The sequence below is a fragment of the Neodiprion fabricii genome, chromosome 4 (assembly GCF_021155785.1).
Source record: "Neodiprion fabricii isolate iyNeoFabr1 chromosome 4, iyNeoFabr1.1, whole genome shotgun sequence".
NCBI lineage: Eukaryota > Metazoa > Arthropoda > Insecta > Hymenoptera > Diprionidae > Neodiprion > Neodiprion fabricii.
In genome coordinates, this window is record NC_060242.1 from 39,482,758 (window position 1) to 39,499,374 (window position 16,617).

At 39.6% G+C, this 16,617-nt stretch overlaps 1 protein-coding gene across 10 annotated transcripts in view; it reads right to left on the reverse strand.

The window, feature by feature from the left end:
• LOC124180417 overlaps nt 1–16,617 on the reverse strand; it is a 40,916-nt gene extending 24,299 nt beyond the window's left edge. For 2 of the 10 annotated variants that reach the window (XM_046565886.1, XM_046565894.1), the window contains exons 1-4: nt 16,373–16,604; nt 13,122–13,987; nt 3,597–3,853; nt 215–870 (exon numbers count right to left, since the gene is read on the reverse strand). In XM_046565886.1, coding sequence (XP_046421842.1) covers nt 215–870; nt 3,597–3,853; nt 13,122–13,668 — 1,460 coding nt within the window. In that variant the 5' untranslated portion in view covers nt 13,669–13,987; nt 16,373–16,604. Of the gene's footprint in view, nt 1–214; nt 871–3,596; nt 3,854–5,917; nt 6,047–13,121; nt 13,988–14,247; nt 14,484–14,731; nt 15,010–15,952; nt 16,258–16,372 lie in introns of those variants that run through there. The other 8 variants (XM_046565889.1, XM_046565893.1, XM_046565892.1 and 5 more) reach the window with 8 other exon arrangements.

The following is a 16,617-nucleotide window of genomic DNA, read 5'->3' on the forward strand; positions in this document are numbered from 1 at the left end:
AGACGCATCGATTCCGAGCAATCTCTCGTCGTTTCAAGACGAATCACGAATAGGCAATTAGAGTCGTCTCGCGAGCCTGTATCAAAATGCAAATAACAAGAAAAAAAAGTACAAGTAGAATGTGTCACGAACTTCGTAACTCGTTGCGGTCGGGTTGAAACATTGAAGTGCGTGCTTTTAAAATATTAACAATCTCCCCGCGGTGTATACTCACTTTCGCTGAATGCGAACCAGGGCCTCGAGCGAGTCCTGGAGGCGGCTTATCTCCTGGGTGAGACGGTCCGCCTCCCGTCTGAGGTCCTCCATCAGGGGTGCGGCGCTGGTTCCCGTTGGCACGAGCTCATCCCGTAAATTAGGCACCTGGGCCAGCCGTTCCTGAGGCACCTGCTCCGGGGGTGACGGAGGGACGAAGAGGCGTCGCGGTGGCTTTCGGGTCCCGGGGGCGGGAGCCAAGCTTCGGGCAACGAGCTGAAGGTCGTTGGCCGGAACGACAGCGCGGGCCTCTTTAGCCGCGGTCTGAAAGCGGCGGGCCTGATCGGCGGCCCGCTCCCCCCCCGCCTCGGCAATGCCGGCCATGCAGCTCCCCGCAAGCCCGCAAAGCTCCTCGTATACCTCGGTCATCTCCTTGAGGAGATTTGGCAGACAGTGAAGCTGGTATCGTTCGGTTATCGCGTTAGTCGCCCGCAGCTGGAGAACGTAAGCGTTGTGGGCCTCAAGGTAGGACCGCTTAAGGCCCTGGTGATCACCCCCACCTTCAACGTCAACGCTCAAAAGCGCGGCGTAAGCTCGCTTGTAATCGACTCGGGCGCGCTGGAGCTTCTCCTCCGTTTTACTCACAACCTGCTCGTACGCCTCGCGGTGGGCGAATATCTGCGTCACATAACCAAAATCACATTGGCGACTAAGTTAGTCGACGATCCTTAAAGCTCGGCCCGCGGGACGTCGGTTACCAACCGCGTAAACGTTGAGCCGTTAAACGAGGCCGGTGGGGTCGATTGGATGCATCGAGTTACGTTACACGGACTTGATTTTTTTTTTTTTTCTAATCATATCTTTCGATGATTATCGTGATAAACTCGTCGACGTCGTGCGGTCGTTGAAATAAGCGGTTAGGGGAAAACGGTGAAAATTACCAGATTGAGCTTTTTTCGTATTTCAACGATGCAGGCGGGCCAACTCAATTAAGTTTGGCTGTAAACCGCAGCCTGCGCGATTTATCTAGATATGGAACGGTTGAGGTTAGCGCTGTGCGATTAATCGATCAATCGATGATTTCGGTAAGTCGTTTTTCCAATTACTCGATTAATCGAAGTCGCTTCGTAATAATTCCGCACACCGATCGGTGTATGAGTCGAAACCGTCGATCAATCGGTTAATCGGAAAAACGAATAATCGAAATCATCGATTAACCGATTAATTGTAAAAACGATTAATCGAAAAGTTGCTTAATCGAAGCTGCCGATTAATCGATTAGTCGCACAGCACTAGTTTATGACTAATTGACCAACTTTTGTCAGTATCTGAATAACGACTGGTAACTGTTACAAGTCTTGTCACTCACTGTCAAGTTTCACCGGATTCCTCTCCGTCTAATGACTCGAAGACTAAAGTGATCAAAAATATTCTGCAATCATGATTCGGAAATTGAACGGACGTTAAAATCGGTTGATCGTTGTACCTGACATGCGAGTGTATAATCGCCCCGAAGTAAGGATCGTAAGTTTTTACGGCTTCGTGTTAAGCCGGTGCTTGCAGAGGAGTAAATTACACCCGGATTTCGGACAGTAGGTTCATTGTTGTCAGTCTCGGAGATCTTACACAGTGAGTTACTCTCGGACATTTTGACGAGCCTGATACTTTTATTCGCAAGGAGTCATAAACCGTCAAAAGAAATACCGAAGCTTTATTGGGTCGTAAAAAACGCAGTGCCAACTCTACGCATATCGCGATTCCGTTCGTTTCTTCCAGGAAATAGACTCGACGTTGCAGAGTCAGGATTATATGGCAGTCGAGTACTTTCTCTAGCCAACTGCAACTGCTGGCTCCGCGGTGCACCGACCTTTTATTAAAGTGCTTTTGGACTGATTTCAAAATTTCATACTGACCGCAATGCCGCGCTACGTAATTTCACGAGTCGAAAGGTCGTTTCGCCGGGTTATAAAAAACGGTTCTTATTTCTTAGTCAGACAAAACGCGATTGATTCGTGAGTAAAAAAAAAAAAACCGTAATACATGAATAAATTTTTTTTAACAAGGCCAGTTAACGAGTATTGTAAAGTTAGTGTAAGAATTTCAAACACACTTCGGTAAGCTCGTTCCGAAGTAATTAAACTCCAAAAATACTGACAAGCTTTTTCGGAACTGACACGAGTTCTGAAATTAATTTACTCGCAAATTAGTTTTAAAAGTATTCCCAAACATTTCAACAAGCTTAAGTATTTTATGGCAAAAGTAAATGAAACCTGACGTTTCTTCACAATTTTGACATCATCCTGCAGGCATTAAACAACGTTGAAGATATTTTATGTTTACAGTCGAGTGAAAAATTAAGACACAGATGTTTAGAGTCTATAACCAAACAAAGTTCTGATACGTTTCGTTAATAAATTCTACCCTTGGTACAGGGAAACATTGAAAGCTATAAATTTTGATTAAAATAGATGAGTAATTAGTAATTTGAAGTGATTTACATCACGGATAAACTTTGATTAATGTCAGTTTAACTAAACTGTACACCTGATACATCCTTAACTCTGCTCGATATTTCGAAAATGTTAAAACCACCACGTTTAGAGTACAAATAATATAAGAACCTTGACTTACGTAGTCTCAAAGCAATCAATCGTCCGGGAACATAAAACTAACTACCTTATATATAAAGCGCGTATTACTTATACATGCGAAAATGAGGCATACGTGTCGTATAATCAGAAAAACAGGCGATATTTGTATAAATAAATGAAAACCTTCGCACGTATTTCGCTCGTTACGATAAACGAAGTCGATTTTTCGAGCTGAAAAAGGGGGCCGTTCTCTTTTCCGAAGATGGATTATTACCCCTCAGCTATTATGTACTCATAATGCGGAAAGATGTACCAGCTTATACACGACGCCGTAATCCGCGCGATCGATCTCCTGGGTTTCAATCAATCCATACTCATCCTCGCGGCATGAATAAGTAACATGTACCCGAAGTTACGGTCGATCAATTTTGATCTAAAACTCGAGCTCCTGCTGACATCGTACATACCGAGACTCTGCGATGAATATTTGAAGAGCGAATGAAACAGTTATACCAAATGGTGGGATTATTGACCAGACATTGTATGCATACCTTGCATATTCGTTCACTGTTGAAACTCTTCTTGACCAATTGATCGATTGATCAAAACTTGGAGCACTTTGTTGAAAAAAATTTCCGTTGCGTATGCTGTTATTCCCATCACAGTGAGAAAAATCCGCACCAGTGCGAAAACGTACCATTTTCCGCGCTAGTGCGAGAATGTGCCATTTTCCGCACTAGTGCGGGAATGTACTGTTTTGCGCACTTGATTGGTAAATTTTTTATTTTTCTTTTTTTTTTTTGCTTTTCTCACCTTTCTCGATTGCACCTTCCGGTGGAAGCTCGCCTCCTGCGTTGGCCGTGCAAGCTGCTGCTGCAGGACACCCGCGAGATCCAAATTCGCCGCAGCGTCCGCCTCGACCTGCCGCAAAAGGCTTTCCCAGGCGCGTCGCATCCCTCCTGAATCTCCCCTCGGCTCTCCTGAACGTCCACGAAAATCGTCGACCAGCCGCCGTATGTTCGCCGCGTGGCTTTCCATCGCACCCCCCAATTCCTGAGCGAATTCCGACACTGCAAGGGGCGGGAGGAGAGGTGATAATTAACGCTGGGTATTTTTTTTTTTTTTAATGCTGTGTAAATTTACGACTTCCGGAGGAGGTGTGTCGCCGTCATAAATGTAACAACGTGGCGAGGGATAACCTTGATTAATAAAAAATGTACCCTAGCTTCCGATGAGAAAAAATAACTAGTTAAAAAGTTGCAGGGCATAAATATGAGAAATTTATAAAATTATTGCAGCAATGATTCAGATTCTTTCGTTTAATTAAACAAATTCAACGTTTTCATCTTTTTTTTGTTTTTCGTATACTTGTGTTTTTTGCCTCGAGGAAATGTTGTTCTGTCAGGTAAGCTTCGTGGAATTTCGTACGTTTCAGATTATTTTAACGACCAATTAGAGAAAAATAATTTGGTCGTTGGATGACTTTCTTCTTTTCTTTTTGTTTTTTTTCTCTTCTCTTAGTGGTCATATTCGAAACGAAGAACAAAAGCATTGAATTATCAGCGGATTGAAAAAAGTTTCTGTTCGACGTCGGCCGTACGAAAGTTTACCGTCTAAATTAAATACGTCGAAAGCAGTGTGATTCGGTTGTAACGAGGTGAGAAATTATTTGTTTCATGTAAAATCTGCATGGAAAGTACGATTTTGCGCACGGACAAAATTCGCGCGAAGCGCCCGATTCTCCTGGACGTTAAAAACCGTTCGGCAGTGTTTTTTTTTTTTGGTACAGAAAATGATCGGGGATCAAAAAAAATATTTATCATTTTAATCGCTGCTTGTTTCAAAACCCGGAGAAATAACAATATTTCATGCCAATCAGATGGAATCAAAATTCGTCAAGGTCGACACAGATGTGAAAGTTTTTCACAATGTAATTTAAAATTGAATCGTCGAACCTTTTCGGTTCCGGAAATTTTGATATTTTTTATATATATATATATATGTATATTTTTTTTTTTTTTTTACCAACACTAGAAACATTTCAACCTCCATACGATGTACGGTGTTTGAGTACAATTAGCGTTTACGAGTGAATAGGCCATTATCTTCCCGCGGCCACGTGCGGATCGAAATCGGTTAATTGCGTAAGTAGAATCGCGTGTTTTCCCCTAATTGCGCACACACTCGACACATCGCATCGTTCGATTATGTATACAGGCATTGTACAGCCGAGCTTAATACGACCTGTATCGCGATGAGATAATACCGGTTGGAAAAGCGGTCAAGATCCGGTGTCAGCCGATGTGAGTAACGATCGTTTTTATGACGGGAGTTGACGATGAAAAAAAAAAAAAAAAATGGGAGGCGAGAAACAAAACCCCAGGAAAACCATCAGGGAACCGTGTCACCGTATCCCACGGTACTTTATTTTATTTTTGTTTCGTTTTTTTTTTTTTTTTTTTTCTCTTCTTTTTCCATATCCCTCCCCTTTTTATTTCCATTTCTTTCTCAATTTTTCCTCCCGCATATGAGGCTCTCAAACGTTTATTGCACCCATTTGCGGGATTACCTTGCAACGTTCTTTATTTACAATAAATCTATCCATCGCGGTGTACGGGAAAAATACGGGAAGAGATAAACGGGGAAAAATAACGTTAAATACAAGGAGATGAAAAAAAGCAAAGAATCGTACAAATTTTATACGCAAACAACGCGTCGAAAAGATGTATAACCTAAATATTATTTGTATAGGTATTTTTTTTTTTTTTTTGTTTTTTTTTCTATCGCGAATACGTTGAATTCTAAGGCACAAAAGCGTCGCATGATACTTTCTGCAGCGGCGTGTAAGAAAAGTACACATTTCAATACCCATCGCGATGTGAATCGAATGATCGATACGTAAGATATAGACTGCATAGATGTATTATGCTTGTAACACAGGTGCGAAAGTAGGCATTCTTCTTTCATTCTTTCTTTCGTTCTTTTCTTTTACAAAATTCACGGATACACGTATATTGTGTATGTTTGTCATTTTTACCCGCGAAACAGAAAAATTCCTATACACGCGGCCTCAAAAAGCTCAGTTCATAAAATCGCTGAAATCGCAGGGAATCGTTTTTCATCGTTTCACTTACTTTTTCTTCCGTATACTCGTTAAAAAACATTACAGATCGAGATTGTCGAAGTAGAATTTATTTTCAAAAATTTTCCTCCCGCCCGACTAACGACCTTCTCCCTCCCCATTTTTCACCCGCGATTTCGCAGACGGTTTGTTTCAACAACGAGTATCCATCAGCTCTGAGAGTTCCAGGATCGGCCTAATTGGAACATGAGAATATCGAATGACTCTCTCCGATATCACGTTGCCGTTAGATTTTACCTTCCGCCGACATTATTTTCCTTCCTCTCTTACCTCGGGTTTCTTCTTCTTTTTTCTTCTTTTTTTTTTTTGTCCCCCTTATTCTTATCGTCTCTATTTTTTCCCCCTACTTCTCACTTTCGTCCCTTTTCCCCCAGACAACGGTCTCCCGTTCGATCGACTCCAACAGCAGCGGCGGCAGCGGATTCGTCGGGAACGATCGGTTATAACGAGGATTCACAGAATGCACTTGGCGCTTAATTATCAGGTCGGCTGTCGGTGGTGTTAATAATGACGAACGCCGCGTCGGGGAAGCCTCGATCCTTTAATCCAGGCCGGTAATATGCATAATTAATGTAACCTTGTCAAAGATTGCAGGTGGGTATGCATACATAATACAGAAAAGGTGTTTAGTCAGGGGTTGACCTGAATTCAGGTGGGGCAGATCAATACCTTGCCTGTTCACCAGCTCGGCTGTGCTGCCATGGCAACCTGCAGACTCCTTCGACATTGTAAAATATTTATAATGCCGATTCGGTCGGTGAGGTGGGATTTTTTTTTTTAAACAAATATAAACAATTACATTAAATGTCACGCGTCACGCCTGGCTCGCAGGATTTCTCATGGATCCGCTCTACCAAACTCCGGACAATACGTTTTCAGCTCCGGCTCAGCGACACGAACCCCTCGAATTACCTTCCAACCGAGATCCAATTTCAACCTTCCCACCACCTGATTTCTCTATCTAGCTAATAGCCGTGTACTACGCGTAACGTAGAATTTCAAACTAGTTTCACCCGTCAAAGGGAAATCTAATTTTAACAACGATATTTATAACTAACGGCGACGGAATCGAATTGCAAAACAACTTGTTCGACGAATTTTATCAACGCCGATAGAATTTGCATAACGATTTTTTTAAATAGGGACCAAATTACTTTTGCTAATTCGATTCGGCCAATTATTGCATTCAACCCTCAATCGCTCTCTCTCTCTCTCTCTCTCTTTCTCTCTCTCGAGCCGTCGACGGCACGACGTGCAGTTAGAACGTGAATAATCGATGTAATTACGCTGCATTCACTTTGCTTATTTAATATTCTCTGTATAATACTGTGAAGAAGAATGATAAAAATCATTTTACCTGAAACGGTGTCGTGATTATATATATATATTTATAGCGCCGAAGTATTACGAGAGGTATTTACTGACGGAAGATATGAGAAGAGAAAAATTTTTACGATCAACTTCTCCCGACTAATAATTATAATAATCAAGATTTTACATCTTGAATCTGTAATCTGTAATAAATTTTTCTGTACCGATCAATTTTCAAAATGACTCATCTGTAATAGGTATGTGTAATGAAACTTTTTATAATTCTTAAAGAAATTACCTCGAAATGAAAAATCGCTGTCGAACCTCTTAAACTGCTGATCTCAATATTTATTCAAGTTTCTACACGTTTGAGAATCATCAAAATTAACGAAGAGACGTTAATTTTGAATCGAGCAACTTTGTGATTCCAGTGTGCGAATCTCAAAAGTTCAAATCACGTTCGTTCCACTGTTTAAAATTTCACGAAATGGCGTTGAAATTGGATGGATTCGAAATCGATTTTTTTTTTTTTCTCTCCGTCTTTTCAACACGAGGCGTATTTATAGACTAGAATCTAAGCGTTGCGAGAAATTGGTCTTTCGCGTAAAACGTGTGAAAAAATCGCTGTGCAACGCGGACGAGAATTTTAGCCACGTAACGAACTACTGTAAGAATGAAAAATTCATTCACGTCGTTAAAAGCGTATCGTCGGTTGGCACGTATATACGCACGTACCCCAAAGACCATAAAAAATTCATTGCCTGCGGATGTGCAGAAACAATTCCAAATTCACCGATGCCCGCTACGTTTCCTGCACGACTGTAATACACGTATATAATCGATCGTGAAATAATATGTATACATTGGAGTGGTTCAAAAAAGTCGAGTGTTTTTTTTTTTTTATTTTTATTAAAATCCCATCTGAAATACTTTCGAGGGGGTGAAAAAAGATGCCTGTCAAAAGCAGAGCTCTTAGTATTAATATTCAGAGGTCAATCATCGCGGATTTCTATTTTCCATTTAAATGGTACAGGAAATTTCTTTGTTTTTTTATATTTTTTTTTTTTTTTCTCAGAATTTCGTAGCTCGCAAACCAATTTTAATGCAATTAAAACAAAACAATTTTTTTTTCAACATGTGGAATGAGAAATTTCACACTACAATATTTGAAACGGAATTAACCGTTAACTTAAAAGTAGAATTGATTTCAGTGAGGTTATTTTATCGTTGAAAGTAGAGCTTTACAAATTAAAAATTGTTGGCTGACTTCCTTCCTCGTAGAATATCACAAGCTATGGAAATTTTATGAAAAATTTGACGATGTTTAGGAGTAAATTTTAACACCTTGCCGTAAACTAAAAAAAAAAAAAAATAGTCGAATGTACTGTAAATTGGACTTCGAGCTTGAATAACTTTGGAAGGAGTCGATTTATCAAAAAATGTTAATAAACACTTTTTGTAGAGTGTTCGATTTCCTATAAGAATATGTGCGAGTCATTTGAATTTGTTTATTGGTTTGTGAGTTACAAGAGTTCTGAAAAAATAAAATAGATCTTTTTTAACCCGGCCAGTATACACGCGTATAAGTATCGTCCATAAAAAGATTTATTTCACTTTGTATGGATAAGTAGACTTTTCTTTCTTTATTTTTATTCTATTTGCGTCCGATTTTATAAGCCTCAGATTTTCGTATATTTTGCATTGAAACAACGCGAACATTGTACGAAAAAATTATTCGTCTTGTTTATTCAACGGGAATGAAAGTCGGCCGAACGAAAATAATTTGATTAAATTCATCCCCTGCACGCATAGAGCAAACACCAAATATAAATGTATTATACGCACAGTCAGAATTGAAAGTTATTGGAAAACTCGTTCGAAACATTACCAGCAGTGTAAATCGCCCCGATGGGAAATGGCGAAGACGGATAAAAAAATACCTGTACGTTGTACACAGCGGTAAAAATATTGAGATAACTTCTTTGCTTCTTAATATCCCGCAACGAGGCGAAGGATATTAGATTAGAGAGCTGGCTCGTAATAATTCCGTTGTTAAATATTTTCATTACCCGTTCTACGTTATCAGCTTTTTCACTTACATGAAATTGCGCGTTAAGAATCGGCGAAGTGAGACGCGTAGTTCCTCTTCTCGAATGGAAAATTAATAACCTCGGCGTTAATATATTCGTAAACAAGAACACAGGGAACCTCATCCGACATAACGAAGCGAGAAAACGGAACGCCGGAGTCTCTTAACCCTTTGAGTCATAGTGGTGGAAGCATTTTTACCAAATATTTTATACGCATTTATGGACGTTTAGAGAAATTTGAAAACGCATTTTTTTTTACTGTATCTGACGGTATAATAATAGATTTTCAATACTCGAGAGCAATTGTTGCGATGTAATGTAAATTGTTATTGTTAGACACAAATTGATTGAAGAAAATACATGTTTTATACAAGTTATAAGTTTTTAAGATCGTTGATTACGAATCTGATACCGGATTTAAAAAACTCAAGATGGCGGATCCAATATGGCGGACGAAAATTTCAAATCGATCCAATCCGGAGAAAAAACTCTGTAGAGGGGTTTTTGGGGTCGCTGATTACGAATCGGAAATCAGATTTTGAAAATTCAGTACGGCGAATCCAAGCAGCGACCCCAAAAGCCCTTGCACAGAGTTTTTTGACCGGATTCGAACAAATTTGAAATTTTCGTCCGTTAGGTTGGATCCGCCATTTTGAATGATTGAAATCTGATTTCAGATTCGTAATCAGCGATCCCCAAAAACCACAGAACACTGTCTCGTTTTAAAAGTTGGTTCAGTGCGATAATGTGTGACTCAAAGGGTTGAGGATGTATGGGACGTATAGTCAGGTCAAAGATGTGTCGAATCAAAAACGTAACAAGATGAAAGTTAAACAGGGCAAGTGATGTTGATCAATTTGAATCTAATTCGAGAAGTCACTGTGATCCGGATGAAAGCGTTTTAATAATGAACTTCAAGTGTAAAAAACTTGTTATTAACGACATCAAAGAAACCACATTATTTCACTGTTTTTTTTTTTTTTTTTCTTTTTTACTTTTTTTCCGGTAAATTAATACAGTTCGTCTGATCGTGATGAAAAACAGCTCGTTCTACTGGTAAATAAATTCCCGGAAAATTGTCTGAGGCAGATTCTTTCTTGGGTTGGTCAGTTGGCAAAAAAAAAAAAAAAAATCCACGATTATCCAATCGTAACAACTTGCACACGAATAAATTATCGTTAAAAAAAAAAGAAAATTCATTTAAAACAAAATCAGCTCATGCCGATTAGAAGGAATCAAGCAATATGGTGTTTCCGATGAAATAAAAATAAAAACGTGTATATTAATAAGATTTCTATGAAGTAGCTAAAGTAACGATGTGTTTATGGTCGAGTTTCAATGTTTCAACTTTCAATCCTTCCATCGTGGGAAAGTCAGTTACAGTAAAATGTAAGTAAAACATCCTGAACGACGCTACTTAAAAGCTACCCGTTTCGTCCCGTCTTTGTTTCAACAATTTTCAGCCCGACTGTACACCCCGTAGATCGTTAATGCGGATGAGCTTCAGGCCCAGTTGCCATTCGCGACCCCGATGATTAATTCAACTATGATTCAAGGTCCGGAGTCGCTGTCCAACTCTACTTGGAAAACGATCCGTGGGTTTCGAGCAGGTTCATAGATACAACCCCCGACTCAATTGCGGGGTTCTCGTTACCGCAATTACGACGGCACACGACGAACTTCGTTCCGTACACGCGTCGCGACGTGGTCGCATTGTTGTGAACAGGCAAATTGTCCCGTCGCGAAGCTTCGCCGTGCGAACCCTGCAACTTGGCTCGATATTCGCCCCCGCACGCGAGTTTTCTCTATTTGCGTGCCGAATAACTTGATTCAAAATTATGTGCTCGTTGCGTTGCGATGTATGATCCCCTCCCTCCCCTGGGCGGGGTAAAAAATTAAGTGGTTTAATTTCGGTGACCTTGATAAGGCCAGCCTAAAAACATTCCTCTGGGATGCGTTTCGAGACGGTGAAACATCCGGAAGAAGCTTGTTTGTTTTTTTTTTTTTTTTTGACTTTCTCACTTTTTTGCATTTCATGTTTTCGTCAAACAACTGGAAAAATTTTGTGGCCGATGAAATTCAAAAACTGATTCGGTTCCAAGGTGAAAAAAGCTGGGTGGATTTAGACTAAGATCATGAAAATTCGTTTATCCATTCTCGAGATATCATCATTTTCACACATGTACACATTTTTTTTTTCTCGTACGGTTAATCGAATAACTCTAAAACTAATGGATCGATCTTGTCCAAAATCTCAATCGGTTCTAAGTTGAGGAAAGCCTCGTCGATTTAGACCAGAATCGTCCGAATCCGTTCTTTCGTTCTCCAGATATCGTCGGATGAAAAATTGATAGCACAGACACTCAGACGTTCGTTCGAATATTTTCAAAAATTATTTTTAAACCTCCCTTGAAACATCGAGACTCAAGATACAGTGAAAACTAAATTTTTCATTTCCGAGGTGATTGCAATAACATCCCTTATTCGTTTTTTCTTTAGAAAAGCAAAAAAAAATAAATAAAAACGAAAAATCGCAATAATTTTAACCGGAATTTAACAAGGGCGCTGCTTTTGAAATTCCGGCATTTTCGAAAGCACCTCACCCTTTGTTCAGGCTTATTATACCGGTTGTTGATTGACTGAAATTTAACACGCGACGTCTAATTAAGCATCGATGTATGTTTTCCGTTTCTATTCAACTTTCACCGTCGCATCGCGTCTATTAAAATTGTTGCTCCGTGCACGGTTCGTAGGATCGATAATTGACTGTACCTTAGTTGTTGGTGGGAAAATATAATTACACTACCAGTTATGGGTCACGGCGATACGCGATCTACGAGTGACTCTTTGACGTGTGCAGAAGGTGCTGATGATCCAACACTTGCGGCTAAGGCCGATCGTTTTTCTTTTTTTTTCCTTTTTTTTTTTCGTTGCTTTTTATTCCACTCGAATCTGCGGTAATATAATATGCATATAAAAAGCGTCGAAAACCACTTTGCTGCAGAATACATGGATGGTATTATTATACAAAATGAAAACGTTTCAATTTTCCTCGATATTTTGACCCCACATTTTTATATCAACATCAATTTATTATCGGATTAAATATAATGCACCGGGCGTACCTACGGTCGAGTAAAAAGTACAGTGAAACTGATATCAAGTGCTGGTTCTTTTCTTTTTTTTTTTCAATTTCTTTTTAGGTCCCAAGCGTCGAAATCAATCATAATTCAGAACGTTTTTGCCTTGAATATACATATATATATATATATATCGAATAAGTATTCTGTGATTTAGTGTGAAGGTAATGAAAAAATTTGCCTCAAACTAGCTTCCGGTTAATTACGAATTCATTTACGAATGAAAATCCAGAGTTCCAATTCACTGAAATGCAACATTGAACGGTCCGTTTTTTTCCATTCCATCCAAAAAAAAAAAAAGCGACTACTAGGATGGTCCTTATTTAGGGTGTGACGAATTTTTTCCACCCCGCCCCCCCCCCTCCCCCAAATAAACTTCAAATAATTAACAAACGTTTGCTTAATTTTTTTTTTCAAAGAAAGAATAGCAACGGATACCAGAATTTCCGGTATCGGCTGTAAAACTGATTTTCACTTTCTACCCGGAACAATATTTTTTCGACAGCGATAGAAAAAAAAAAAAAAACGAAAATAGCCAAGGACCGAGCGTTAACCGGAAGTAAAAATTTCCCTCGCCGCACTCTTTCATACCGCTGAACTTTGCGCTTTATTACCGAGCTTACAGAGGACAGAGAAAAATGATTGATATACTGACCGTTCTGAACGAGCTTGAGGGTGTTGGCATTGTGGAGCTTTAGCGGTTCGCTGAGGGATGCATGTGTCAAGTCCTTAAGGGGGTTGGGTGCGCCCTCCTCGTTGGTGTTGCGGTTATTTTGCATAATAACTCGTTTTTTCTTACGGCCTTTAGATGCGCCGGAATTTCCGGACGAGTTTAAACAGCTCTTCTCGATATTACTAAAACTACCGCTATCGTTACTGTTGCTGTTACTGTTGCCGTTACCGTTGATTTTATTACTATTATTGTTTTTGTTGTTGTTGTTGTTGTTATTGTTGTTGTTATTATTGCTGTTGTTGTTATTATGATTGTTACTGTTGCTCTGATCGTGATCGTTCCTAGTCGGTTTTCCCGGCTTATTCTTCTTGCTCTTCTCTATCTTCTTAGCGTTCGAGTCAATCTGACTCCAGTTAGAAACTTGGCACCGTCGACTCGTCAACACGCCAGCGTTCAGTAAGCTCCCCGCGGGTAGCCTGTTGGTTTCATAGATTCTAAGGAGCTCTTCTGCCGGATAGATGACGTACATGCCCGATCCAAGACGAATTTATTATTAATACCGCTAGAGCAACCATTTCTATCCTCCACTTCATCGTTAAATGCACCTGCTCCCCGGCCTTTATTCTTATTATAATCCCCGCGATTATTTACGTAGTATAATAAGTCCTTTCCACCCGTGAAAAACATCTTTCTCATACTCCCGTAGCTGGGTCTCCGATTATCGCCGTGATTCGCAACACAAAAAAAAACCTGATTTTTTTTTTTTTAATCTTTTTTTTTTTTTTTTTGTATATATTTTTATTATTTATTCACGCGTCGGGGCTTCTTTAACGCGTTTCCATCGTCACCTGAAATCAGACAGTTATTTATCACCGTTATTAACTAATAATTTTGTCAGTGCGCGGATAATCGGGCGAGAAATCTTAACGAATTTGGTTTTTTTTTTTTTTTTTTTTTTTTTTTTTTGTGAAAATTGTTTCGTCAAATTCTAGCCGTCGCCTTTTTATTCGACTTTTCGTTATGCTATATGTATGTATATATATATATTTGTATTCTCACCGGTGCGCGGCTAATTTTAACTTTTATAAAACAAGAAACAGCGTATTACCTTCACAAACAGCCGATAGACACGCGGCAACGTCACCTTAAGTTAATCAACTCAAAAATAGCTCATCATAATATACGCGTATACAGCATATACAGTGTGTATTGTGTCCCAGCGCAGGTTGAGCTACCCTAAAATCGGCTATTTTTGTACAACGAAAATCGTGAATAAAAGTAAAATAGAATCTGACTATCCGACTAATATTTCCCTCTAGCCGTGTTTCACGCTCTTTGTCGCTACTGAAAAAATTCACAATCTTTCACAATCGCTTTGATGTAAAAATATACGTTCTTTAATCAAGTAATCGGCCTCTTCGATCAAACTGATGAGACTTATTATTCACACGATTGGGGAAACTGGTTATCTAAATTGAGTCAATATTAACACGACGGAGTATTCAAAACGGGTTTACACCTTGTTCGATTATACATTTATTAAACGTTACAGATTTATCGTTAAATTTAACCGACGTGAAGTTTTTTATTACCTTTGAAAATTCGACCAGGCAGCCGAGAGTTTATCGTTTTGTACGACAAAAGATCAAATTAATCGCACGCGAGAGGTTTACAAAAGTATTTTAAACACATTTCAAATAAGTGGTGAAAAAAAAAAATGATCTACTCAATTTTTTTGCGAGAGATTGTAAATTCGATTTTCTATACATCGTTACTTGGAAAAATTGGGACTTATTTCTTGCAACAAAATCTTATGAGAATAATTTCGCCAAATTGAAATATGTAAAGCTAAGTATTGCTTTATAAAAAATTACATGAGTTTTCTTCCTCCTATTCAGCAATTACTTTCTGATTTTTAAACAAAGTGATCAAATTCTCTAAAAATTACTGAATCGGCGCGACGAAACGAGATGTCGTGCGGTTTGTCCCGAAACAAAAAAAAAAAAAAACCGAGTCCCGAGCTCTGAAGAGACCGATTGCGAGGAAAAGACTGCCGCACGAATATCTGTCACTCGGCGGATGTTCGGCAGATGTGGCAAAGGGGCGGGAAGCGAGAGACAGAATGAGAATATAAAAATAATCGTCAACTAGGGGAGTTGCAATCTCCTAGCCGACGATGAGAGCGATTTCTGACCGAAGTGACGAGTCGTAGAAATAACCGAGTGATCGAACTAAACACTATCTTTCCTCGCCCGATTTCCGACCCTGTCCTGCAACACCGCTGGGTATAATGTGAACGAAATAAAAATACTCAAGTAGACGGTGGGTTTCAGTCAGTTTCGTTTCGTTTCGTTTCGTTTCGTTTCGTTTAGTTTCGTTACGTTCGGTGTTGGTCAGCGGAGAAGTTGGCAGCATTAAATATTCAGTTAGGATTTATTTATACACCCGCTATATATAGTCGGCTCTACACTCCATTATATACACATAATACATATGTTACACATCGGAAGCTTTCGTAAACTCGGTAGAAACGAAACGCGGAATTGAGACGATTTTTGAAAAAAATAAAAGAGAAAAGATTATATGAAAAGAAGAAGAGAAGAAGAAGAAAAAAAAAAAACAACAACGACGGTAACGAATAAAACGGAAACTCCGCGAATCGCGAAAACCGCCGCCGTTTGAAACCCGGCTCACCGATTACGTTAACAAATGTATATATTAGAAACACATGACGCGGGCGACACCGCAGGTATTATTTGCATACATTTTTTCCCCGCTAAGCTGAGCTTTTCTTTAGTTAAAAAAGAAATAACGTCTATTATACACTTCCAATCCGCACGCTTGTCCGGCTTCGGACGTTCCACTTTCATCCTCCGCAGCTGAACGCGTCGTGTTATAATAACGCGTTATATGTATAATGCATAAATTTTCTTTCAATTAACAATTTCGCCAATTTTTCATACATAATTAACGGATCGTTGCGTATATTCGTTTCAATACCGAGACAGTAAAAGCCGCCGTCGCGTTACCTAACGCCGTGCTTAAACTGACAATGAAAATTGGAAAAACAAGGCCCCAAGGATTTTCGCTCAAGTGCCAAAAACAAGAGAGAGAGAGAGAGAGAGAGAGAGAAGAAAAAAAAACGGCAAGATCGTTAGAAGAAAAGCTCGATTTCATCAGGGATCCTTAAGGGGAGAAGAGTTTACGATTTTGCAATAGTCGTGAAAACTCACACTGAGCTTTTTTTCCTCCTTCATTATCTGTCTGCAAAGTCTTCGGACTGTCTTTTTTTTTTTTTTTTTTATTTATTTTCTTCTTATTCTCTGTCTATTATTTACTTTTCTCAACGCGGACGAGCGACGAGCACCGGAAGAAGAAGAAGAAAAGAAGAATCGGTCGAAGGAGGGATTGAACGTCGACGCGGATCGAAAGCTCGCGCAGCACTGACGGCGAGCGCTCGCCGCCTTCGTCTGGTTCT